The 26,100-nt window shown below is 45.1% G+C and overlaps 1 protein-coding gene across 1 annotated transcript in view; it reads right to left on the bottom strand.

The window, feature by feature from the left end:
- LOC133424828 (rho GTPase-activating protein 20-like) overlaps positions 1 to 25,890 on the bottom strand; it is a 30,484-nt gene extending 4,594 nt beyond the window's left edge. Inside the window, exons 1-15 of the mRNA XM_061715358.1 lie at positions 25,564 to 25,890; positions 21,496 to 21,575; positions 13,288 to 13,461; positions 13,060 to 13,209; positions 11,986 to 12,027; positions 11,817 to 11,901; positions 11,661 to 11,738; positions 10,190 to 10,256; positions 9,037 to 9,204; positions 6,863 to 7,032; positions 6,623 to 6,787; positions 4,795 to 4,907; positions 4,529 to 4,721; positions 3,138 to 3,252; positions 723 to 1,571 (exon numbers count right to left, since the gene is read on the bottom strand). Coding sequence (XP_061571342.1) covers positions 723 to 1,571; positions 3,138 to 3,252; positions 4,529 to 4,721; positions 4,795 to 4,907; positions 6,623 to 6,787; positions 6,863 to 7,032; positions 9,037 to 9,204; positions 10,190 to 10,256; positions 11,661 to 11,738; positions 11,817 to 11,901; positions 11,986 to 12,027; positions 13,060 to 13,209; positions 13,288 to 13,461; positions 21,496 to 21,575; positions 25,564 to 25,638 — 2,524 coding nt within the window. The 5' untranslated portion in view covers positions 25,639 to 25,890. The remainder of the gene's footprint in view (positions 1 to 722; positions 1,572 to 3,137; positions 3,253 to 4,528; positions 4,722 to 4,794; positions 4,908 to 6,622; positions 6,788 to 6,862; positions 7,033 to 9,036; positions 9,205 to 10,189; positions 10,257 to 11,660; positions 11,739 to 11,816; positions 11,902 to 11,985; positions 12,028 to 13,059; positions 13,210 to 13,287; positions 13,462 to 21,495; positions 21,576 to 25,563) is intronic.
- Positions 25,891 to 26,100: the final 210 nt, after the last annotated feature.

Raw genomic sequence — 26,100 nt, 5'->3', positions numbered from 1 at the left:
TATATATACATATACATATATATATATATATATATATATATATATATATATATATATATACACACACATGTCCATAGGTACATGCCCTATGTGTATTATACCTTTGTTTTATATGTGGGTCAATGACGTGATGCCTATATTTTCTGAAAAACAGATTTTTTTTCAATTCAAAAAAGGTTTAAATGGATAAAAAATAGCATATATATGAACTACCTGTCCCACATATGGACTCACTTGAATTTTACAAAAGAATACTAGTTATTTGGGATTTTGTTATGTGGTGTGACCGTCCGACCATGACTCTTGTTTTGAAATCACTTGTAGTGTGTAAGATTGCAACACATTTGTATTTATATTTCCATCATAATATACAAACAAAGTTTGACTGATGACGTCCATTTTATGAAATATCATGTCACACCATTCTTGTGTAATACTGAAAACTGAAAAATTGATTTATTTTAATATGAATCATGGTTGCGTCACATGACCTTTTTTAAGGCTAGTGCCAATTCATCATGACAAAAAACTCTGAAATCACTTAATTAAAATTTTTATATGAATTTATGTGTACACAACATTCTTAATGTTTGAACTACTGCAATAGATATTCTTTTTTTTATTATTTTGAAATTGACCTGTTGAAAATCCTTATTCGTCATTGACCGATGTATTAATTATTTTGTATTTATAGGTGATTTTGAATTGTAATAACGTGCTACACATTTTAATTTCTGTATCTAAGCTATGATCATGATCTCGCTTCCCTCCGAGGAGGAAGTAAGACGTTTGAAGGCGTGACCTCACCCCCGTCCGGTCGTCCCCCTCCGTCTCTGGCTCCGGTTGAGTCAGGGACAGCCTCCGGTCTTTCTTCAGCCAGCAGTTGGGGTGGAGGCCCATGCTCTTTAACGCCCCCTTGCTGAGCGGCTCTTTGGGGGCGGGGTCTTTGGGGGCGGGGTCTTTGGGACCCGTCACCCAGGTGAGAGGTGCAGGAGAGGTGGGGGTCCTGGGGGCCTGGTGGTCGCTGAGGGAGTCCAGGGAGTTGAGGGAGCAGTGTGTGGGTGCGGGGGAGACGGGGGTGGAGGACAGGCTGGAGGTGCTGGCCCGCAGACCCGCTGAGCATCCGTCCCCCCAGCCCCTCCTCCTCCGACTCCGGGAGACGCTCAGCCTCTTGGGAGGCTGGTCCTTGGCGTCGTCTTCGTCCCCCGTGAGGGCGTCGGCGCTGCTGGAGACGTACGGACACAGCCGGGCGGGGTAGGCGATGGCGGGCTCCGAGCAGCGCCGCTGCGAGCGCCCGCCCTCCAGGGACAGCGAGTCCAGGGTGGAGGAGACCCCCCCGGACGGGGACAGCTCCCGTCTCCGCCGCCTCTCCAGGCCTCTGGGCCGGCCCACCTCCGGGTCGGGGTTCTGGTCGTAGTCGCTGCAGGTGAGGATGGAGTCCAGGCTGCCCTGCAGCGGCTTGGCCTGCAGCCGCCTCCGGCTGCAGGAGCCGGGAGAACCGGCGCTGCTGTTGTCCAGCTCGTTCTCCAGACTGTCGTAGGAGGAGTCCGTCAGAGGGTACGGCCAGGACTCTGGAGGTCCGGGAGGGGGTGCAGGGGGTGGTGGGACACACACAGAAATGGAAACGTCATTATAGAGGATATGCGTTGACATCACTTCTCCACTGGACCAGCCCCCTTATTCGCACTGAGTGGCAAAACTTTAGCAAAAATGGCTGCAATTAGTGGAGAAGATGGGATAACAGCCGATTATCAGCTTAAATTAAAGGCAGTTGGACTTGACAGTGACCCGTACAGTTACCTAAAGAACCAGTGGTCCATGGACATTAATATTTGGCCACGAATCCAGTTTCCTGATATTTCTATGTACTTAATTTCTACACCGGGGAAAATACACGAAGCAAAGCTTGAAGGCATACAAAAGTCTTGACGCTTGGTCCGACTTCAAGGCAGGATTTGTTGTAGAAATTAAAGTGACGAGGAAACCGAACTTTATGATTTGACCGTTTAACTTTAGCTACCCAAAAATCCAACATTACCTGATACAAAATGGGAACCGCAAATCCACGTTTCAGTGCCTGGAATCCAGAGGTGGAAAAAGTACAAAAATATTGTACTTAAGTAAAAGTACAAATTTTCTGCTTGAAAATTACTTAAGTAAAAGTATAAAAGTACCTCAACTTAAATATAGTAAAGTACCAAAAGTACATGGTGTAAAATGTACAAAAGTAAAAAGTACAAAGTACAAAATTCAAAGTACAAAATTATTTTCAAAAGGATTGCAAAGAAATGAAGAATCCAAGAATTTGCTTACAACTCTAAATAATGGTGATATTATTCTGACCCCTTTAGCGTTTGTTTCCATTACCCCATTTTAATTTCTCCCTTTGCTCATCACTGCTGCTGTCCCCCGTTGGCCCCGCTGACAGGTCCACCCCCAGCCTGAAGTATGCAGTGACAACATTAAGCGTCGCCGCGTACCCTACGCCGTAGCTCTGCGCCGGTGTAACGCGGAACCATAAATCAGCCCCCGCTGTGCTGTTCTTTAATTTGTAGCGAGTAACGACGTGTCCAATTTTAAATATAGCGGATTAAAAGTACGATTTTTTTCCTTGAAAATGTAACGAAGTAAAAGTAAAAGTACAGAAAAATGAAAGTATCAATACAAGTACAAATTCTCAAAAATCTTACTTAAGTACAATAACGAAGACAATACGACAATACTTCGTTACTTTACACCACTGCTGGAATCCAGTTGTTTCTGCGAATTGTAGCGATCCATTTGTCTCTCTTAAGCTTATTTTTCAGCAGTCTGTAAAATGATAACTCAGATTTTTTGCTAAATCTATGAGTACAGTCGATCGCACAACAGCTCTTTCCCATTTTAGATGTTTTTGAGTTGCTCAAACTGAAAGTTTACGCTGCCGTTCAGTCTTTCTACCACTCGCTGTGAAGTCGCATCTGTGACGTCATGTGCATTCCCTCTATTAAAGCCACTGTAAGTAGTAATGCCACCTCTGCCCACATTGGGGCAAATAGCTCTGTGATGGGAACTGTTCCTGAGGACCTTAACGGCATGTTTTTAATCCGTTTGTCAAACACTGAGAGCCACCCTGAGACATGTTCCCGCTCGGGTACCTGATGCCATCTCCTCCTCGTCGAGCCGCTGGGGCGGTCCTCCGAACAGGGACGCCGGGTCCACCCCGAGGATCCGCTGGCAGTGATCGATCATGAACTTCACCAGCTCACAAACCTGCGGCGCACAAGCGGAGGATTAGCGGTTCAACTCCACCAGCGAGGAGTTTTCAAGCTGCCCTTTGCTGTTTGGATCTGCTGGAACATTTCTGACCCAATACAAGTCAAACTGCTCTCAAAGGAACCGCTAATCCTCTTTCTGCCTCCGTTGTTCACAGTAACATTTCAGACAGCTCAACGGGTATAGATGTCATATAATCTGCCATCAGCAGAAAGGAAAAGTGCAAACTGAACTGCTGAACGTCTCTGTGGCGCTCAGACAGATTACTGTAAATGTCACAGTCATGACGGCAGGAACGCTCCTCTGAGATTTGGGTCAAATTCCACGATGTATTATCAGGTTTAAATCTATATTTCAGCTAAAAACACCCGCTCAGACGTGACTGTGGAGATTTACTGTGAAAGCTCTGTGTAAAAGCTCTGTGTAAAAGCGTTTTTCTTGGTGCGACTGGGTTGAAGAGTTGGGATTCGTGGCTACAGGAGGAAGAGTATGTTAGTTTGAATGCCCGCCCGGCTACTTAACCATCATATTCATCGAAGCACGGGCCGAGGCAGAAGAGTCGCAGCAATTTATAAATCCAGTCTGCGATTATAATACGTTCGAAAGGCTCACGCTTAGTCTGAAACTCCCGAGCTGGAAATCAGAGAAGCCAGTTTTGTTAGTGGTAGTGTACCGGCCCCCTGCTGGTGCTTATCTAGAGGTTCTGTCTGAGTTTTCAGATTTCCTATCTGGTTTATTGATCAGTACAGATAAATTCATCATAGTGTGTGACTTTAACATTCATGGATGGATGTTGAAATCAATAATCTTAAATTAGCTTTTAATTCTCTTCTAGAATCGATGGGTATTTAACAAAAAGTAAACAAACCGACACACTGTTTTGGTCATACCCTGGATCTAGATTTAGGTATTACTTTAGCAGAAGTTTGTCAGATGAAACTAGGTTGATACCTGCTGACATCCTGACCTGTTCTCTCTTTTCCTGCTCTGCCCAGCTGGTCTTCAGCAGGACGGTCCCCCTTATGATCCAGGTCCTGGTCCAGGTTTCTTCCCTCCTAAAGGGGAGTTTTTCTTGCCACTGTTTGGCTTAAGGTTTTTCTCCCACTAGAGGAGTTTTTTACCTGCCATTGTTTATGTTATGTTTATGTAATAATTGCTCGGGGGTCATGTTCTGGTCTCTGGAAAGATCCTAGAGACAACTTCTGTTGGAATAGACGCTATAATTGAATTGGGGGGTGAAGAGTCCATCCTGAAGCCTCAACAGCTCTCTCACCTTTCTGGTTCCTTCTCCCTCCATCTCCGAGCTGCACGGCTCTCCAGGAGGCCAGAGCATGCTGGGAGCGATGCACACCGATAGGTTGAAACTAGTCATCTGGTTCTCCTGAGCGTTGCCCTGGATACCGTGCAGCATGGCCAGCAGGTATCGGAGCAGCATGATGTTCTCTTTGCCCACACGGAAGATCATCCTGCGTGAAACAGCCTGTTGTCAGAGCCCACATCTCATTGGATGAAAGTCCTGCAACCCCCGTTTGTGTTTACCTCACTACGTCCTGCACCTGTTCGTCTTCCTCATCCTCTTCCTCCAGCACATCTGTCCAGTCTTCGTGTAGTTCACAGCGCAGCAAGCTGCCCGGGATGCTGCGCAGAAAGTCCTGGAGACGCAGAACCATGAAGAGGACATTAAACCTGCACCAGTCTTTGAGCAGCAGCCCCAACCCCCCCGACCTGCTGCTCTACCTGCTGCTCTACCTGCTGCTCTACCTGCTCTACCTGCTGCTCTACCTGCTGCTCTACCTGCTGCTCTACCTGCTGCTCTACCTGCTGCTCTGCCTGCTGCTCTGCCTGCTGCTCTGCCTGCTGCTCTGCCTGCTGCTCTACCTGCTGCTCTACCTGCTGCTCTACCTGCTGCTCTACCTGCTGCTCTACCTGCTCCAGGGAGTGAAAAGGTCCCTCCATGGAAGAAAAAGCTATTTGGAACCATGAGAAGGACGACTGCAGTTTATTCGTTTGTATTCCATCTCGAAGAAGATCTCCATCCATGCTGCACCTCCACCACGCTCGTCTACTCGCGGTCATGTGATCAAGGCTTGGACCATCACAGACCGATACCCAGTACTGGAGTTGAGGGGGGATGAGGGGTCAAAATCATCCCCCCTGTAAAACTGCCATCCCCCCTTTCCATCCCTTATGTCATTTCATCAATGAATGTGGTTTTACTGCTATTTCAACATTTAGAGACATCACCAGAAAAATAACTTATTTGACAATTTTCACCTGTTTCAAGTAAATTTTAACTTGAAATAAGTAGGAAAATCTGCCAGTGGGACAAGATTTATCTTCTTATTACAAGCAAAAAAATCTTGTTCCACTGGCAGATTTTTCTACTTATTTCAAGTGAAAATCTACTTGAAACAGGTGAAAATTGTTGTTTTTTTCCAGTGATGAGTCTTGTTTTAAGTGTAATAAGATCGTTTTACTAAAATGAGACATTTTAACTAGAAATAGGACAAATATTCTTATTTTGAGTTTTTGCAGTGATCCATTTTACTTATCCTGTGAAGGACAGAGTCATATTGATAAGTTCAGAAAACGGTTTTTTATTGTTGTGTTTTGATGTATTTGATGTAAGCCCAGTGGATATTTAAAGCTTACAGAAGGCTGCATTTAACTGCTGCTATGTCATTCCTGCAGTATTTCTGCAGGTGTTTTGGTCAGTCCTATTATTAGTAATATATTATATTATTTGTAATCAGCAAAAATTATCTGTCCCCATATGATAAAATCCCCCATCCCCTCTGATTTTTTTTTACAACTCGAGTACTGCCGATACCTGAGGGCCCTGCATGTGTGTGAGGACCTGCTGGAGAAGCGTCGCGTCCTAAACCGAGACCACGCCGGTGTGAACCAAAGCAACAGTGTGGTACGCTCTGAAAGAGGAAACAACGACACCAGGAGGTCCTGGAAGACCACGGGCACTAACGGACGAGGATGTTGCACAAAAACAACCTGGGATGTTCTGGGGTCAGATTGTTTGTACAGATGAAACCGAGAACGCTGAGAAGGAAAAGAAACGGGCCTGAAGGTAAAGCAGACCAGGTCATGTGTGGAGCACGGCGGAGGCAGTTTGATGGTGTGGGCTCGGAGGTGGAGTCAGGGTGGTGAAACCCTGAACCTGGATCACGTGACCGCCCCCAGCAGAGAGCAGCATCTCCGTGGTGAACGCAGATCACCTCACGGCTCTGCGCCGCTGCGGCGTAAAGACGTGACCGGGCTCAGCGCTCGTGCACAGCAGCTGTTATCCCTACAGATCATGAGATGCTAATCCAGATTAGGTGACTGGGCCGGGATGTACACAAACACAATCTACCTTAAACACCCCTGCGATGATGAAGACGTGGTCCCGCGTCAGGGGAAGCTTCCCTCCCCCGCCGTCCAGGGAGTCCCGCAGCTCCCTGACGGCCCGCGCCCCCGCTGAGCGCCGGAAGATCCCACGCGTCCACGCGCCCTCGTGGTACAGGAAGGAGAGCATGTCCTGGAGAGGAGAGGGGGGGGGGGGGTGTCACGTCTTTAGAACAGCCAGGTAATGAAGAGCATCCCTGAGACCCACCATGACGGGCTTGGGCAGCGCGTCCTCCAAGCACACGGCGGCGAGCGGCTGCCCGAACAAGCAGCCCCGCGGCCCGGCCAGCGACAGCTCGTTGAGGTGCGACGAGGAGCCGCGCCAGAAGGCCCAGGTGATGAGGGACCGCCGCCGTTTGAAGGGTTTCTGGGAGAAATCTGGAATGTAAATGTAAATGTACTTTATTTATATATCCCTTTACAGCCACCTCTAGTTGAGCAAAAGTGCTTTACAGAATAAAACATACAGAAATACAATATACTATCATTTATAGTAAAATTTTTGCCGTTAATCCAACCAGACTGGACTCACTTCAAGCTGTGTGGAGTCAGGACTTTGGGACTGATATCAGTGGGATCATATGTTAGATCTGGTACACACATCTTCTATATGTGCAAGACACTGTCTACTTCAATGCAAAATCCTACACAGGAGCCACTACACCAATGCAAGATTAGCGAAGATTTACCCAGATAGGGCTGACTCCTGTAACAGATGTAAACTATCACCGGCAGATTACATGCATATGTTTTGGTCATGTCCGAAATTGTCTTTATTTTGATTGGAGTTGTTTGATACGCTGGGGAGGGTTTTGGGTAGCACAATTGACCCCGACCCCCTCACTTCCCTCTTTGGAGTACCACGACACACTGGGATGCTTAACACTGCGAAACGAGTCATAGCCTTCACAACTTTACTCGCTAGAAGGCTCATCCTCCTCAAATGGACACATATGCTTCCGCCCACGCACAATAAGTGGATACATGAAATCCTATACTGCATTAAGCTGGAGAAGATTAGGTTCTCCCGTCGGGGCTCCTTGGAAGCCTTTAACAAAACTTGGCAACCTTTTTTTGACCACATTCACTCACTCAGCATCGATGAAGAACCTGAGGACTAATTAGAAAAGCTGTGAGCAGAATAAACACCCCCCCCCCCTTCCCCGAGTGAATGAGTGTGTTTGTATGTATGTGTATTTTTGTATATATGTAATGTCTGTGTCTGGGATGGATTATTGCTTATTTATCCCCCATCTTTTTTTATTTTTTATTTATCTTTTCTCAAGTGGAACCTAGATCCAACTCTAATATGCCAATTGCACAACGACAATACTTTGAGTTCTCATGTCTTATTCTGTTACGCTTTGTCTTGTGTTCCGTCCTTCTCTGTTTGTATTTGTTTTTATTTGTCGTGTATTTAAAAAAAAAAAAAACGCAGACCACTGTAAGTACCACCTGTGAAATTGTATCATCTCATCTGTGAATTCCTAATAAAAAAAGTTGGAAAAAAAAAAGAAATACAACATACAATCATAAGACAGAGCAAAAAAATAAAGAGAATAAAAGAAAAAGAGTAAAAAGTCACCACACTACTGGGTATTAAAAGCCATTCTAAATAAATAGGTTTTAAGCCTTGATTTAAACAGGCCCAGGTCAGAGATAGTATGTAAGTTGCAGGGGAGCTTGTTCCAGAGCCGGGGGGGGATTGAAAAGGCTCGGCCCCCCCAGCGCTTGAACTTTGACCTGGCACTTCCAACAACAGTTGAGGATCTCAATGCCCTGCCATGCTCACGCACCGTAAAAAGCTCAGATAAATAGGCCGTTGAGGGTTTTAAAAACAAACATTAAAAGTTTAAAATCAATTCTAAAATGGACAGGAAGCCAATGGAGTGAATGGAGGACCGGAGTAATGTGCTCACGTCTTTGAGTGTTAGTTAAAAGACGGGCAGCTGCATTCTGCACTAGTTGAAGGCGGCTAATAGAGGACTTGGAGACACCAACATATAGTGCATTACAATAGTCTAATCTCCAGCTGATCAGAGCGTGAACAGCTTTCTCCAGGTTGTTATTAAAAAAAGATTTCACTTTGGCTAGGAGGCGTAAACTTGTCCTAACGACATTATCAGCTTGCCTGTCAAATTTGAAAAAACTATCAAAAATCACACCCAGATTTCTGACATAAGGACTGAAAGTAGAGGACAAGGCGCCAAAGCTAGTCGTTGCAGTTTCCCCAAACACAATGCTCTCTGTTTTGTCTTCGTTAAAGTGCAGGAAGTTCTGGGCCAACCACTGCTTGATGTCAGCAATACATGCATGCATGGAAGCAGAAGACAGGACGGGTGGGAGTGACCATGGCGTCGTGGCGGTCAGCTGTTACTGCACCTGCGGGGACGTGCTGCTGCCGCGGCGGCTCCGCCGGGCGGGGCTTCAGGATGAACTGACACTGCTTGGACGCCTGCAGCTGCTCCACCGTCGGTGGGGGGGCGGCAGCATCCCTGGCCCCGCCCCCCCTCACGTGACTCATCTGGATGCTGAAGGGGAACTCGTGACCTGGGGAACGGAACCGGCACCTCCTTCAGTGAGAGCACCCTCACCCCCCCCCGGAGCTGTGTCACACTCTTCCCCCCGAATCAATGGCTCTAGTACAGGGGTCGGCAACCCGCGGCTCCAGAGCCGCATAGCGACGCCCTAGTAGCTCCTTGAGCTTTTTCAAAAATGTTTGACCTTTTTTTTTTTTCCTTTTTTTGTTCTTTTTTTTTCTTCTCTTTTTTACTCTTTTTTTGTTCTTTTTTCTACTTCTTTTTTCTTTTTCTTCCTTTTTCCCTTTTTTCTCTTTTTCCTTCCTTTTTCCTTTCCTTTTTAATCTCGAAATTTTTAACCTCAACATTTCGACTTTTTCTCCAGATTGTACTTCAACATTAATCTCGACATTTCGCCTTTTTTCACAAAATTTTGACTTTTTTCTCGACATTTCGACTTTTTTTCTCCAGATTGTACTTCAACATTAATCTCGACATTTCGACTTTTTTCTCAAAATTTTGACTTTTTTCTTGACATCTCAACTTTTTTCACGAAATTTTGACTTTTTTCTTGACATTTCGACTTTTCTCTCGAAATTTCAACATTTTTCTCGACATTTCAACTTTTTTCTCAAAATTTTGACTTTTTTCTTGACATCTCAACTTTTTTCACGAAATTTTGACTTTTTTCTTGACATTTCGACTTTTCTCTCGAAATTTCAACATTTTTCTCGACATTTCAACTTTTTTCTCAAGAATTTTGACATTTTTCTCAAAGTGCATAATGAAAAAATAAATCTCCCCCAGTTATAACTAATATAGATACTTGCAGCATGTGTTATCTTCATTCTAAGGCTGATACAAGACTTTGAATTTTTTGCGGCTCCAGACATATTTCGTTTTTGTATTTTCGGTCCAATATGGCTTTTTCAACATTTTGGGTTGCCGACGCCTGCTCTAATGTGTGGATGAGGCCTGAAGGTGCAACATGACGGGGCTGTGCGGGGAACTCGTACCGATGAGCGGGTAGGGCGTGTTGTCCCTCTTGGACAGGACCCACAGTTGGTGGTCCTTCACCTGTCCCTGAGCACAAACACAGAACCAGAGGTGTCAAAAGTATTCACATTCATTACTCAGGTAAAAGTATAGATACTAGAGTTTAAAAATACTCCTGTAGAAGTTGAAGTATCAACTCAAGTTTTTTACTCAAATAAAAGTATAAAAGTACTGGTTTCAAAACTACTTAAAGTATAAAAGTAAAAGTAATGTAAGGGGGAAAAAGCCATTAAGGTCAAAAGCCATTGAAAATGAATGCATCTTAGTATAATGCAAATATATTAAAGAACCATATATGTGTACTATTGAGCATTAACATGTGTTTCAGAGAGCAGAAGATATGATGACTAGTTGCCTATAAGTATTGTAATGGTGCAAAAAGTCAAACTTCAGAGGCATGTTATCATTTATCCTAACATTTATTGGAATGTACATCCAAGTTTAGTTGCAGGAATCTGAGGGAACGGATGTAAGAACAAAACTGGACAAGAACATCTGAAACAACCACAACCAAATTCACTCTATCCGGATGGAGCAATTTAACTGGATAGTTTTTTTTTAAAGGCCGAAATGAAATAGAGTAACAAGGCTGTTTTTAAAATGTAAGGAGTAAAAAGTACAGATAATTGCGTGAAAATGTAAGGAGTAAAAGTAAAAAGTCGTCTGAAAAATAATTACTCCAGTGAAGTATAGATAACCAAAATTTCTACTTAAGGTAACGAAGTATTTGTACTTCGTTACTTGACACCTCTTCACAGAACAGGGGAGTTTTATGGGCTCAAATTAATGCCATAAGTATTTTGTATCTGTAAATAAACTTTGTTATTGTAGAAATATTTTGTGCGTGTGCAAAAAATATTTGTACTTGCAAAAAATATTTGTACTTGTAGAAATATTTTGTGCGTGTGAAAAAAATATTTGTACTCGCAAAAAATATTTGTACTTGTAGATACAAAGCTACAAACTTTTTTTCAAAAGCTACAAACTTTTTTACAACTACGAGTACAAATATAAATATTTTTTGCAAGTACAATATTTTTTGCACACGCACAAAATATTTCTACAAGTACAAAGTTTATTTACAGATACAAAATACTTATGGCATTAATTTGAGCCCATAGAGTTTTTCCTTGCCACTGTTTGGCTTAAGGCTTTTCTCCCACTATGGGAGTTTTTACCTGCCATTGTTTATGTAATAATTGCTCATGGGTTTATGTTTATGTTTATGTTCATGTTCATGTTCTGGATCTCTGGAAAGCGTCTAGAGACAACATCTGTTGTATTAGACGCTATATAAATAAAATTGAATTGAATTGAACATGGTTTAAACTGGGTGACATGCTCATGCCACCAGGCGGGGGTGAGAGGGGACGCAGCCCTTTGATGTGGAGGAACCGCCCCGGTCCAACTAACAGGTTCTGCCGTACTCACTATGATGCCGAATTGCTGCAGGGCCAGCCGGATCACCTCGTTGGTTGGATCCCAGTTGCTGACCGGGAGCGTCTTGGTCTGAAGAGGAGAGGGATCAGGAGGTTACAGCCTCGGGGGCAGGTGGCTGTTACCATGACTACAGCCGCGGGGACTCACCACGGCGAAGGTGTTGATGCCCTTCCCGTACACCCTCAGAGGGATGGTTTTTGGCTCCTCGTCGTCCTTCTCTGCTTTTATCCGACTGCAGGCGAGAGCGGGGACGAAGCAGCGTTAGCTGAAGACAACAAGGAGTACGCGTGGTTGATGGTGCATGCTGGGAGTTTACCTCTTGAGGACGGAGAGCCACTTCTCCTTCTGCTCGGCAGAGCTGCAGCACAAACACAAGTGTTACCCGGGACCGGGATACAACCGTGGCTGAAGCAGAAACACGTAGGGCGGCCTCGTACGTAGGGCGGCCTCGTACGTAGGGCGGCCTCGTACGTAGGGCGGCCTCGTACGTAGGGCGGCCTCGTACGTAGACCGGCTTCGTACGTAGACCGGCCTCGTACTCCTTGTACGTAGGGCGGCCTCGTACGCAGACCGGCCTCGTACGCGGGGCGGCCTCGTACGCGGGGCGGCCTTGTACGTAGACCGGCCTCGTACTCCTTGTACGCAGGGCGGCCTCGTACGCAGGGCGGCCTCGTACGCAGGGCGGCCTCGTACGCAGGGCGGCCTCGTACGCAGACCGGCCTCGTACGCAGACCGGCCTCGTACGCAGACCGGCTTCGTACGTAGACCGGCTTCGTACGTAGACCGGCCTCGTACTCCTCGTACGCAGGGCGGCCTCGTACGCAGACCGGCCTCGTACGCAGACCGGCCTCGTACGCAGACCGGCCTCGTACGCAGACCGGCCTCGTACGCAGACCGGCTTCGTACGTAGACCGGCTTCGTACGTAGACCGGCCTCGTACTCCTCGTACGTAGGGCGGCCTCGTACGTAGGGCGGCCTCGTACGTAGGGCGGCCTCGTACGTAGGGCGGCCTCGTACGTAGGGCGGCCTCGTACGTAGGGCGGCCTCGTACGTAGGGCGGCCTCGTACGTAGGGCGGCCTCGTACGTAGCGCGGCCTCGTACGTAGCGCGGCCTCGTACGTAGCGCGGCCTCGTACGTAGGGCGGCCTCGTACGTAGGGCAGCGTGCCCACGAGCAACAACTGTAGAGGGTTCAGGACCCGTAAACATGGTGGTGACCCCACAGAACAAACCCTGCGCATGTTTAATCACGGTCCAGACGTTGCATCACATGTATGAGTATTGATGTGCAGAGGGATATGTGTGTGTGCGCGCGTGTGTATGTGCGTATAAGTGTGTGCGTGTGTCTCCAGCTGGGTATGTGTGTGTGCTTGTGCGTGTGCGTGCGTCACCTAAACATGGCCACGCAGTTCCACGTGGGCCAGCCCATGACGAAGCTCCGCTCCGGGCTCGTGCTTCCCTCACACACCTCGTCCGTGCAGCTGGCCGTCCACATCTGGCGCACGCTCACCTGGGTCTTCTGCTTGAAGTGGTTGGCTGACCTGGGGGCCGAGACCCCAAGGTTAGGAGGCAGCGCCAGGGTCACCTGGCGGAGGGTGGAGGGGGTCACGTACGCTTACTTGGCTTTGGCGATGACCAGGAGGTCGGTGAACAGGAAGAGGTGTCGGTCCTGGGTCTGCATCCCGGCCTTCAGCTGAGCCTGTCCATGGAGGAGGAAGGAGCGCTCTGCGCCGGTCAGGAAGGACTGGACCAGCGGACACGTCTCTGGACACACGGGGACCAGGAAGCTTTCTCTGGGGACAAGATAAAAACAGTAATCTTCAAACCCAAGACTGTGGATCACAAACACCTGACGACAGAAGAGTCGTTAGGGTTCTGGTTGGGAAGTGTCGGTCTCCATCGGGCACTTATGGAGCTTTTCCACTAGTACCTACTCAGCCCGACTCAACTCTCCTCGGTTTTGCGCTTTCCCACCAGGGGTCTAATGTGCCGAGTAGATACTTTTTCTGTAACTACTCAAACCGGCTGAGTCGGCTGTATTTGACGTCATCACACTACAGGCCACCGATTGGTCGGGGGGTTGGAGTCAGACGTCTGAGTCAGGATGTGACATCAGAGAAAGAGCGACTCTGACGGCGGCTTCTTGTTCATTTTATTCGACCAGCAATGGCAGCAAAAGTCTGTTGATCCAACTCTGAGCTGCAGATGTTCATAAACCTGGTGGCTGAGGAGAGAATTAAAAAGGGATCTAGACGGGCGATAAGGAACAACCAGATCTACCAGGAGCTCTGTCACTTCATAGCTGCTCGTGGCTCCCAGCTGACTTTTCAGCAGCGCAGAGACAAACTAAAAAAGCTTCTCTCACTCTCATTTTTTAACTTGATATCAAACACAAGCCACAGACCCAGCATCACATCTATCATCTCCTCCAGGTTCTACATCTTTAGTGTTGTTCTCTTCTTCGTTTAGATCACACAATCAAATACGTCACAGCAGCTTCTCCAACCTCCTACTTCTGCTCCAGGTGCTGAATTGTTATGGAAAAGAAACCAGGCCGATGAGTAGAGCCGAGTAGGTACTAGTGGAAAAGTGCCATTAGCCTCCACGCCGACCTTGTGAGGTCACACAGAAGCGCTGCTCTTTGCTGAGCGCCATTTTAGTCCTCAGATCCCCCGCAGATACAGTGACCTCTTTCAGCAGCAGCGTGACTGGACCTTAATGCCGGGCAGCAGCTAACTCATTGGTCCCATCCTGCGGTTCCTCAGATGTTCCCAAGGCCATCGACGTTATCTGGATGTAAACGTAGAGTCAGCCCCCGCTGCTCATGGCGGCTGAATAATTCAATCTCCTTAATAAACCCGGTTAAAAGTTCCAGTAAGGTCAGGAGCATCACATCACACGGGGAAATGCCTCTCGGGAAGCGGGAGATCGTTGTCTCTCCATCTGGCAGACCTCCTAAAACACCGAACTTCTGATCCCCTTCTAGTTACTAACAAACATGTTCCACTAAGAATAATCCTGTTAAGCACAGCGAGGAAGTCGTCCTGCAGGAACTGAGAGAAAAACGACCCGAATGCAGGAAAATTACTCATTCATGAGCTTTGATATCAGATTCCAGCATTACTGAAGAGGAGGCGTTGCAGAGTCGGTCCTTTCTGATTATCTTACAGATGAAGAGGGATTGTTCCTTCTGAATAGTGATGGAGAGCTTTTCAAACAATCCAAATCCGACAGCACTCACTGTAAGTACAAAACTTTTAATGCATAGTTAAATCATTGCACAGCAGCAGAGAATCGGACGCGTTTCAGCTTACAGCCGTCCTCAGCGCGTCCGATTCTCTGCTGCTGTGCAGTGATTTAACTATGCATTAAAAGTTTTGTACTTACAGTGAGTGCTGTCGGATTTGGATTTTTTGACATGTTTTTTGGACTGGCACCCGGTGACATACTTTTGGTCTTTTTGAGTGAGCACGCCAAGTCTGCCGATTACTGAGCTTTTCAAACAGCCACGACAACATCGCAGGGCTTTCCAACGAGTAGATTCAACAAACTGGAAGATTATAAAACGTAGTGTTGGTCTCAACATGTCAATGTTTCTAAAGACTTTGGAGTGGGGTGGTGTTTACTACTTCATTGCATCCCCACTTCTTTTTAAAAGAAACAACTGAGGAGAGCAGTTGCTGAAACTTTACGAGTGTTTGTTTTCTCCTTGTTTTCTACTCTTCTGTAACGGATGCAGCTCGGACTCTAGCTGCGTCTTGCTCAACGATGCAAGACCTCCCATCATCCCCCGACCCTGTATGTCTAAAGATCGATTTATTTCATCATTACATTACATCTTTTGGTATTTTTTTGTTTATGCGTAAAAAAGGAATGTTTTGTTGGACACGAGAATAACTGGTGCTATGATTTTGCCTTTAAGTATGTTTAAAGGTATGAAAACATTAAAGTTTTCAGTTATAATTGCATAAATTGTCTATATTTCATTACTTTATATACTGTCTTGGGGTTACATTTGCATAAAATGCTAAAAAACAAATTCTCAAAAATTAAAGACCGAAATAGACCGAAAATGGAAAAAATAAAACTGATTTCATCCGTCTCTGTTTGCTGCCCTGGATCTGTTAGATAATTCTGCCCCACGATGTTTCTGAAAGCAGTTATATCAGCATTCTGGGAGCTGATTGGTCCTTACCAGGGCCGCCGCAAGGGGTGTGCGAACCGTGCGACTGCACGGGGCCTCGCGCTATGGGCTATTTCAAATTTCTTTTTTTTCCTTTTTTCCCTTATAAATATCAACAGTCACGTTCTATTACACACCTAAATGTGTACTAGTCTGTGCATATCAATAAATATATGTGCAATGATGTGCGTGTTTGTTGTTCAATACAACTGCGTCTGACCAAGCGCAGACACAAGCTGCTCTGATCCAGACGGTGGAGTTGGAACAAACTGTCTCACAATGTCGAGAGAACGAGACAGAATCAGGAAATTTCCATCAGGGGATGAAAAAAGAAAAAAACTAAAGAAAATGGAAGAGTTTAATGCCTCTCTGAAAGGCTCGTTTGATAAATTTGTTACAAAAATCACGGATCCGACCGGGTCTCAAGCAGCCATGGGGCCCCGCGTTGAGGCAAGAGATGATGATGAGGCAGGGGAATGTATCCAGTATTTTGCTAATTGGAGAGTTAAAATTGCGCATATAGACACCCGATCCGACCCGAAAAACCCAAAAATTTCTAGGGTCCCCCCCGGACATTTCACACAGGGCCTCGCAAATCTCCTAGACGGCTCTGGTCCTTACAGCATCATTAGCTGCCAATACTTGCTGTTGAATCTCAATATAATACTAGTATTAATATGTTGCATAACTACAGTCATATAATTCATGCAACAACTCAAAAAACTGTTTTACTAACCCAATCACTAACCCAAATCGATATCGGAAACGAATCGAATCAAATCTTGATAATCGATTCTGAATCTTAAGAATTTGAATCGATCCCCAGACCTAGTCATGGATCTAGCTGCTGCTCCGTTGTCGTCTCCTCCCACGTCAGGAGATGCTGCCCCTCCTCCACCTCCCGCCTGTCCGTCTCTAGCAGTCAGGAGACCAGACCGCTGCAGAGACTGAAGCCACAGTCATCTGGACAAAGCAGCAGCACCGTTTACACCATCCAGCCTGCATCACTACACTCCATCACACACACAGGTGCAGGCCTCCACAAACACCTGGATTACTGACTACCTGACAGACAGCCCACAGCTGTGTGTCTGACCAGGAGCTCAGCAGCGCAGGAGCACCACAGGGAACTGTACTCTCACCACTCCCCTTCATGCTGTACACCTTCAGACTTCCAGCACAAGTGGGAGTCCTGTCATCTGCAGAAATACTCTGATTACTCTGGAGCTGTGGGTGAATCAGTGGTGGACCAGAGACTGGGTAGAGAGAGCTGATGGATCATTTTGTGGCTCGGTGGCAGAACAATCATCTCATCTTGGATGTAAACAAGACCAACGAGATGATTGGAGATGCAACACTGGTGCTGTTTATGAGGAAGGATGGACCAGATTTTACTTTAGGAAGTTTAGGTCCTTCAGCATTTGCAGGAAGGTGTTTTACATCTTCTATCAGTCTGTTGTCGAGACTTCAGTCACATCCGAGTCATCTGTTGGGGAGCAGCATCAGAACCAGAGACTTAGGCCCTGTTTACACGTAGCAAAAACGGTGGCGTTTTCATGCGTTTTGGCCATTCGTTTACACGAAAACGAAGCTCAAAGTCACCAAAAACGATCATTTCTGAAAACTCCGGCCAAAGTCGAGATTTTCAAAAACTCAGTTTTCACGTTTGCTTGTAAACGGAGGGAAACGGACATTTAGGCTTCAGAACGTCACATTATGCGACGGAAACGTCACCAGCATCATTTGTGCGACCTGTGTTTACAATTAGTTTGGCCACCGTCAATATTTTCTTGTATTTTACTTGTTTTATATTTTAAAGTCACACTTAAAAGTAACTCCAAACGAAAGACTCTTGTGTCGTCTTGTAACTGGCAGTCAAGGCTGATTTATGGTTCCGCGTTACACCAACGCAGAGCCTACGGCGTAGGGTACGCGGCGACGCGCACCGTACGTAGGCTACGCCGTCGATTTAACGCGGAACCATATTATTCAGGCTTCACACGTGTCACTTGTTGACGTTTATTTCCGGGATTCTGATTGGCTAGCATAATTTTACGCTTCTCGTTACACTGCCCCCTGCAGGTTTGGCTGCTCATAGCACCTTAACAGCGTATTCATGCGGGTTCGTGTAAACGTAGAGGGGGAAATATCCGTTTTTGTAAATACCCGGCTCTGTGTAAACGTGGCCTTAAAGACACTGAACAAAGATATACAGAAGACTGGTTCTGTTGTGGAGATGACTGAACGAAGCAGGAAACTTAACTCATGACTACTTACTTTCCCTTTGGGGATTAATACCGTTTTATTATTTAATATGAATTAAACATGTTTCTCTAAAACTGAAACTTTCATTCTATTCATTTTAATGTTTCCTTTCCAGATGTGCCAGCTGCCCGTCCCATAGTGCAGCATCAGAGGTGCTGAAAGCAAGCTAGATGCTCCCCTCTTCTTGATCTGGAGGAAGCATCATTCGAGGTTTCTAGAGAGCATTTGAAGATTTTACTTTGCTGGACCCCAGACTAGTCCTTTCTAAAACCGGCTTTGGCCCAGAGAAGATAGTGGTGCATCCAAATCCTGTTCTTTGGTTAATAGAGCTTTAGTGTACGTTGGTGGATGGCAGAGCTTACTCCCAGAGCTGCTGCTGAGCTCATACAGCGGTTATCTTTCCAGAATCAGGCCTGTTTTTACTGAGTTGCCGCCTGACGGCTCCAAGACCACGGGCATCCAGCCTCGGCCCATGCACACAGAGATTTCTTCAGATTCCTGGAGCCTTTGATGATGTTTTATCCCCAATCTGTACATGATGGCTTGTTTTTGAAGATTCAGAGACTCCGCTTTTATAAAAAGCTCCTTTTATACCAAAAAATGTCACTGACCTGTTGCGAAAAGTCTTGCAAATAAAATATGAGTTTAAATGATAATATGTATTTGTGTTTTCATTTTCACAGCGACTTTACATATGATCTGATCTGCTGACTGAACCCGGAGATGTGTTATTTGATCAGACTCAAAGCTCCTCTCCCTCCAGGGTTGTGCTGACATTGTGCAGATTCTTTATTCTGGCCACAGACGAAGCAAAACCGGCTTTTTATAGAAGCTGGGAGCGTTTTATATCCGAACTCTTCAGTCAAAAACAATGTGCGCTTGTTCTAAGTGTCCCGCCAACAGACTCTTATTGATTTCCTCCAGAGGAAACTGTTTGCAGGGGTTTTGTGTTTGCATGGACCTGCTGGGATAACCTGGCATCAGGGCTGAGCCCCGTCTCCCTCCTCACAACACGTCCATGTCAGCGCCTCCAAAGATCTCCAATTAACACATTCCGCTCGCAACAAGAGTCCAGCGACAGCAGCCCTGCCAAGACCTGGTCCTGCACAAACTCCCGGAAACCCTCGATGCCTCCTGGCTGTTGGGGCCGATTAAGTAAACAAGATATAACGAGTTAATTAGTTTTGTTTTTATTAGAAAGAACAAGAACCAGCTGCTTCCGTGCCTTTTTCATCTGCTCGATAAATCAGTGGAATTTTTTTCTTCTGGCAAAATCACTAAATACGAAACAACGGCGAATGATGAGCCAGCAACTTTGCGCAGTTTGCCTCATGCTCGGTTCAGCGTAGCAACTGATGACACCGCAAGAAAAACACTTGTGGCGCTGGTTGGCTGGTCATAACAGCACCATAACAAGGTTAGTTATTCTTCACTTTCCCGGTCCATACAGTATGTTCAAAGACGGAGACTATTAATAGACGCCTGATCCTCTGATAAGCCCCGCATGAGGAGGATTAGATATGAGACTAGATCTAAGGGCTGCATCGGGGGTTGCTGCACGGGCCTGTGGGTTTATGCACGTGGGAGGGGCGGGTTGACCGCTGTGACCGCTGCAACACCTGAATGAGGTCACGCATCTGCACGCACACCAGTGGCGTAGGCAGAAATATTTATTTGGGTGGGCCAGGACAAAAATGGCTGGGACATATTGTCCCAGAACAAGCAGACTTATAAAACCTTTTAAGCAGAAAACATGAAACACAGAGAGATTAAAGGCAGTGTCAATTTAACTTCTTAATCTGCATTACAAATCCATTATGACAGTTAAACAACATGCTCAACCAACAGAGCACGAAACCCTGTCTATGTAGGCCAGTAGCCTATTTGCAACTATTGTAGCCTATTTGCTGAACTGGCAGCGCATTGGCTCTGCAGCGCACAACACAATAATTAATAAGGAATGATAATAAACAATTTAACTGTACAAAGTGGCAACTAAACATAAACCCAAACAGCAGAGGTGTTAACATCCTTCATAACATAGTTTACATCACCGCAGGTTGACCGGGAGAGAGCGCTGGTGCCGGCGAGCCGGCGGCAGGGCTAACCTCCTCTAGCGCCAGGGCTAACCTCCTCTAGCGCCAGGGCTAACTACAGTTGCCACCCTTCCCTTAAAATACGGAATTGTTACGTAATTGAGAATTAAAAGTTGCGTTCTGTATTGAACCAATACGGACATATATTATGCTCTTATTTATTGAAGTCATAATATACAGGTGAAGGTCAGAAAATTTGAATATATTGCAAAACTTCATTCTTAGTAAATTCAACTAAAGGTGAAACAAATATATTATTTCCCACTACATTCAAAGTGAGATATTTCAAGCCTTTATTTGTTATAATTTTGGTAATTATGACTCACAGTTTATGAAAACCCCAAATGAAAAAATCTTTATATTATGAAATCAATAAACAATTCAATCATCAAAATAATAACAAATAAAGGTTTAACACATCTTGCTTTGCGTGTAATGAGACTATGTAATATATTAGTTTCACCTTTTAAGTTGAATTATTAAAATAAATTAACTTTTACACCATATTCTAATGTTCCGACCTTCACCCTATATTCTACATCTGGGCTGAGGGACGAACACATCATGGGAGGCTATTTCAGCTGCTAGTATGGTTGGCTGTCTGTACAGTCATGCAAGTTAAATGCAATTAAAGCACTTTAAACTTTAAATCAAAGCATTTAGTTTTTTCATATAAAATAAATACATTTCTATGCAGTTTAGAAGTTTTGGGGATGTCCCTTTTTTTGGCGCCTGTGCTGCTGAAATCGGGGTGTCCCTTATTTCTATTTCTGAAAGGTGGCAACCCTAGGGCTAACCTCCTCTGGGACTGTGTGAAAAAGTGGGCTGGGGGGACTCAGTCCGAGGCCCTGGCAGTGGCGTGTCTTCTTCAAGTTTTGTTTTTTTAAATAACTAATCAATGAACTCTGTTTAGCCATTGTTGTGGCGATAAAGTCGGCTGCAACGCCGGCTAGCTTGCTGGCTAAAGGCAGCTCAATCTGTCGGAACCAGAGCAATCAATTATGTCCCGAGGCTCCTACAACTTGTTTCAAAAGTTCTGTTTTAATCAGAAGAAAAAAATAAAGGCTGAGGACACGTCAACAACAAATCACGTTTATATTTATACCTTTTCTCATATATTTTTTTACAATATGTTTATGTGAAACATGTATTTTGATCAAAGTTGGCTGTGAGGGCCAGTGAGTAATGTGGGAGGGCCAGTGTCATCCAGGCCCATTACTGGCTACGCGCCTGACGCACACATAATGAATGAGTGAGAAGTGAGGACGCTGAAGGTTCTGTACCTGGAGAGGGTCTTGGACCTGGTGAGGGCCTTGGAGAGGACCAGGGATGGGGCGGACTGACGCCGGTAGCTCTGAAACCGCTGCAAAACATACACAAAAGCTTGAATTAACCCACTTCCTCCAAATAAAGACTGAAATCTGCACCATTACCATCCGTCAGAGGCACTCGTGGTACGTTCATGATGCACGTGATACCTTCTAAACATGAGATATTATTTCTTAACCCTCCTATTTTACTCATTTCTGAATACACACCCTGTGTCCTCCGGGTCAAAATGACCGGTCTTCACTAAAACCCCATTATAAGCACCTTAATTGAATTTTAAACACCAAATTTCATCTTGCTTGAAGAAAACAACTTGTCATTCATCACAAAATGCGTGAATGCTTAAGTTTTCCCTCTTCATTTCTATAAGTAAATTTGCAAAAATTTGTTTTCAATGCATTTTTCTTCATCCCAATGACTTTTTTTTTCCAGTGAACAATTTTAGATAATGTACAATACAAAAATATGAAATATAACACATCCCATTCAACTAATAAGCACATATAGGGCAGTATGCAAGTGCAGCCTTTGCAGATATATTTATTACACCTGCAGCACACAGTATTGTCGTTCTTTTGAGGGCAGAACAGACATCTCTTCCTCTTACTTGCCCTAGCTGGGGAAGTTAAATTTCAAGTTAAAAAATGACCATTTAAAGGATTTTGGGTTGCTTTTTAGAACAGTGGCGGGTCATTGTGACCCGAGGACAACAGGAGGGTTGAAACACAATCTCCATGCTCAGCTGCAGCCGCTCACATGCTGCTGCGTGCAGCCCCGAGGACGTCCTCTCCTCTGTTATGGTTCTCATCCCGATTGCCCCACCACGACTATTAAACTCTAAGCATTTGTGAGAAAGAAGCAGGCTGACAAACACGACCTCTTGTTTGTTTCCCTACTAGTCAGATTATACTTGGTAGCAGCTGGACGACCTCTCGCTCCGGCGAAGCAGCTGAGCGTCGTCCTTCCTCTTGTTTGGACACGTTTTAGGTCAAGAGAGTGGTCTGAGTGCAGCAGGAAGTCCCGTTTAAACACAACGGCCGACTGCGCTGCTGAGGCTCCGCTAACACAAGGGTTGGATAAGAAGAAGAAGAGAGCGGCCATTTGCTGGTAGTTTAGGCTTCGTGATATAAGTCCATCTTTTCCCCCTCACAAATTTCTGCTTTAATTCAATTATTAAGGGTTTTAAGATAAGCAGCCGTGCAGACGGCTCTGAGGTCGTCCTTGTGACTCCAGATGTTGGAGGTGAGCGTGCTTCTGCATCGACTGACAACTGTAACATCATTATTATCGGCGCTTACAAATGTTCTCCAACAAAGTTAAACATGGTATTAACCAAAGAGCACTTAATATAAAGTGAGACGGTCTCTGGAGGCAGGAGTCATGTGATTGCTGCTACGATAGCCTCTTGTCCACTTGTTAGGGTTAAGAAATGAAACGGTCAACTGCAATAAAGCGTAGTGAGGTGGGAACAAACATGAATCCTTACAACACCTGCAGATCGTAGCTGTCTGGAGATAAATTTCCCTGAAGTTACTGCAACTGTTAGGTTTTGTGAAACGGAAACTGTTGTGATCCTGGAAGTGCAGTTCTTCAACTAACCACTAGGGGCAGCCTCCAAAACTGAGTCGATCTCCATTGACCCTCGTGTCCAATGTCCAACTGAACAGCAGAAATAAACATATTTGCAGCCTGGATTTAAAAAAACAAAACAAAAAGATGGTTTTGGATTCAAAACCAGATTTCCCTACTATGACAACTGTGTCAGTAAACTTTTCTAAACCTCATCAGGTAAACGATATGAAGCCACACATTCCTGCATAATTAGGGGTCTTCAGCCACTAGGCGCTTTGCATTTTTGATGAATGTGTCGTTCAGATGTCGTGGTGGTAGCATCATCACAATCCTTGACAGGTGGCAATACCTGCCATCGCTGGTTATCAGTTTGTGCCAGGCTTGTTCATTCCACCCTTCCTCCCATTTTTACATCCGTTCCTTCATGGAGACCTAAAACACTGGCTTCCAAACTACTCTTCAGAAACCTTAGCGGTCTGAGGGGTCCACTGAGGGGCCCTTAAATTCAATTAAATTTTATTTAGTGTCTATTCCAACAGAAGTTGTCTTTGGGATCTTTCCAGAGACCAGAACATAAACCCCCGAGCAATTATTACATAAACAATGGCAGGTAAAAACTCCCCTAGTGGGAGAAAAACCTTAAGCCAAACAGTGGCAAGAAAAAACTCCTTTAGGAGGGAAGAAACCTGGACCAGGACCTGGATCATAACCTCCTGCCAGAGGCCTCAAAGCCTCAAAGCCTTTCACTCCCCGTCCATCCCTCATCAAGTTCCCCTTCTCTGTCGGGTTACTCTACATCTGAAAGTCCAACAAGAAGTTGCAAACATCTATCTTCCTCCCTCCTGCAACCGACAAGCGCGTCCACACATTTTTGACATTTCACAAAGCAAGATTGTTGATTTAACCTGCTCACAGGACGGTGAAACATTCCCGCCGCTCCAGCTTTTCACCTGTCAGAGTGAAAACTAAACTAATGTTTCACAGAGATGGAGGTTGTGTGTGGAGGATCACCGTCAAACGTGTCATACCTCCAGACACGATGAAAGGCCGGGAGGTCATACGGGGGCTTTCATTTAAAACTATGGATGAAAAGTTGAAGGTGCAGAGGCGGAACCCTCACCTATAAGACCACGGCGGCCTCTAAAAGGGGGGTATGACATTTTCCGGTAAAGGTCATCACATCAAAAGCGAACTGAGAGCTCGTCCTCCAAACATAAAGCGTTATATCAGCAGCACAGCAACTATTTTCATCACAATCGCTCTTTTGATTATTTTCTTCGGGGATTCACTGTTGATAAATGATATCCGGCACTTTAAAAACCTCATTTGTACATTTCTGTCTATACATTTTATCTGTCCTAAGTCATCCTAAGTCACTTTTTGTACAGACTCATGCGGCACTTTAAAACCTCATATTGCACATTTCTGTTTATACATTTTATTTTATTGTCTATACATTTTATTTGATCTCTTATATATATATTTGTATTGTGTTGCACCAATCACCACAACAAATTCCTTGTGAGTGTTAATAAACCCTTTTCTGATTCTGATGAAACTGTTCAGTTTTAAGAAAAAATAACTTTACATTTCATCCGAAACTCCACGTTTCCGTATCAGAAAACTTAAAAACGAAGTGTTGCCTAAAATAAGGGAACAAAAGTGATTTAATGCTCCATTTTTTTATAATATTACTCTAGCAGCTATAATACCAGATCATCAGAGAAAATTCTCCTCAAGGTCCCAAGAACTCGAACAGAGTTGGGTAAATCAGCCTTTTCCTTTTATGCACCGCAAGCTTGGAATGAGCTACAACACATACTCAACCTTAAATATTTACCCTCTCTTAACATGTTCAAACACATGTTAAAATCAGTTTTCACAGAACAATGTCATTGTTTTTAATCAAGTGTCATTCTTGTCATGAATTCTTTTTAGCTTTCTGATCCTTGTATGTTTTATGTTTGTTTTTTGTTTTGATATTTTTTTTTTTTTGTAAAGTTACTTGTCCTTGTATGTATTTTCTTTTATATGAAACTGAATTTATTTTTTTGCTGCTATCTTGACCAGGACTCCCTGGCAGAAGAGATATTGTATCTCAATGGGACTTTCCTGAATACATAAAGGATAAATTTGAACTGATGTTCTGTGTTTTTGTTTACTTGGTGAAAAAACTATGAAGTACCACTGAATAAAACAGTTTTTTTTCTTGATTATAATTAAAAGCATATTTCTAAAGCTTGACATGACATTTCCATCCAGGCCTTTAACTTTTAAATGAAACTTTGTTGGAGTCCTTAAACGCACTCACGTGAGAGCTGCGCGTCTGGAGCCAAACTGGCCCCATTTTACGCACAGAGAACCTGGTAATCTCACTCATAAATGACACAAAAACTCAATTTCTAAGTGTGATTCTCTCAAAAGTAAAAAACATGAGAGGGAACACCCACCCGCTTGTTGTCCTGCTGGCCGCCGCCTCGGCTCAGACACTCCTGCTGCTGCTGCTGTGGAGACATGCTGTCCATCCGGATCAGTGTCCAGCCGTCCCCGGGTGATGCAAGGCAGACGGGAGTCCCATTAATAACCGCAGTCTGAGGAAGTCGCCACACATTTCCAACGCAAGCGGATCAGACGTCCCTGAAACGGCCGCATGTGCAGGACGAGCGCGTAAAAGGAGAGAGGTTGATCTGTGAGCTGAAAGTTCAGACGAGTTCTCTAAAGCTAAAGTTAGCAGTAAAATGAGTTCAATCCCCCGTCTATCCTCTCCATCAATGAAAAGGTGAGCGGCAGTAACGGTAGTAGGCTGGACCTCGCCCGGATTACCGGCTGCTGCGCCTCTTAATGCGTCTTTACGCGCAGGTCGGAGGCGGCGCCACCTCGCTGCCGCGGAAAATAGCTCGCCCTATTTATAGCTCCACTCTTATGGAGGGAGATTTGTGTCGAAATTATTCAATTATTCAATAAAAAAAAAAAATTCAATAAAAGAA

The sequence above is a fragment of the Cololabis saira genome, chromosome 24, assembly GCF_033807715.1.
Source record: "Cololabis saira isolate AMF1-May2022 chromosome 24, fColSai1.1, whole genome shotgun sequence".
In the NCBI taxonomy this organism is placed as follows: domain Eukaryota; kingdom Metazoa; phylum Chordata; class Actinopteri; order Beloniformes; family Belonidae; genus Cololabis; species Cololabis saira.
This window is presented reverse-complemented; position numbering and strand designations above follow the sequence as displayed.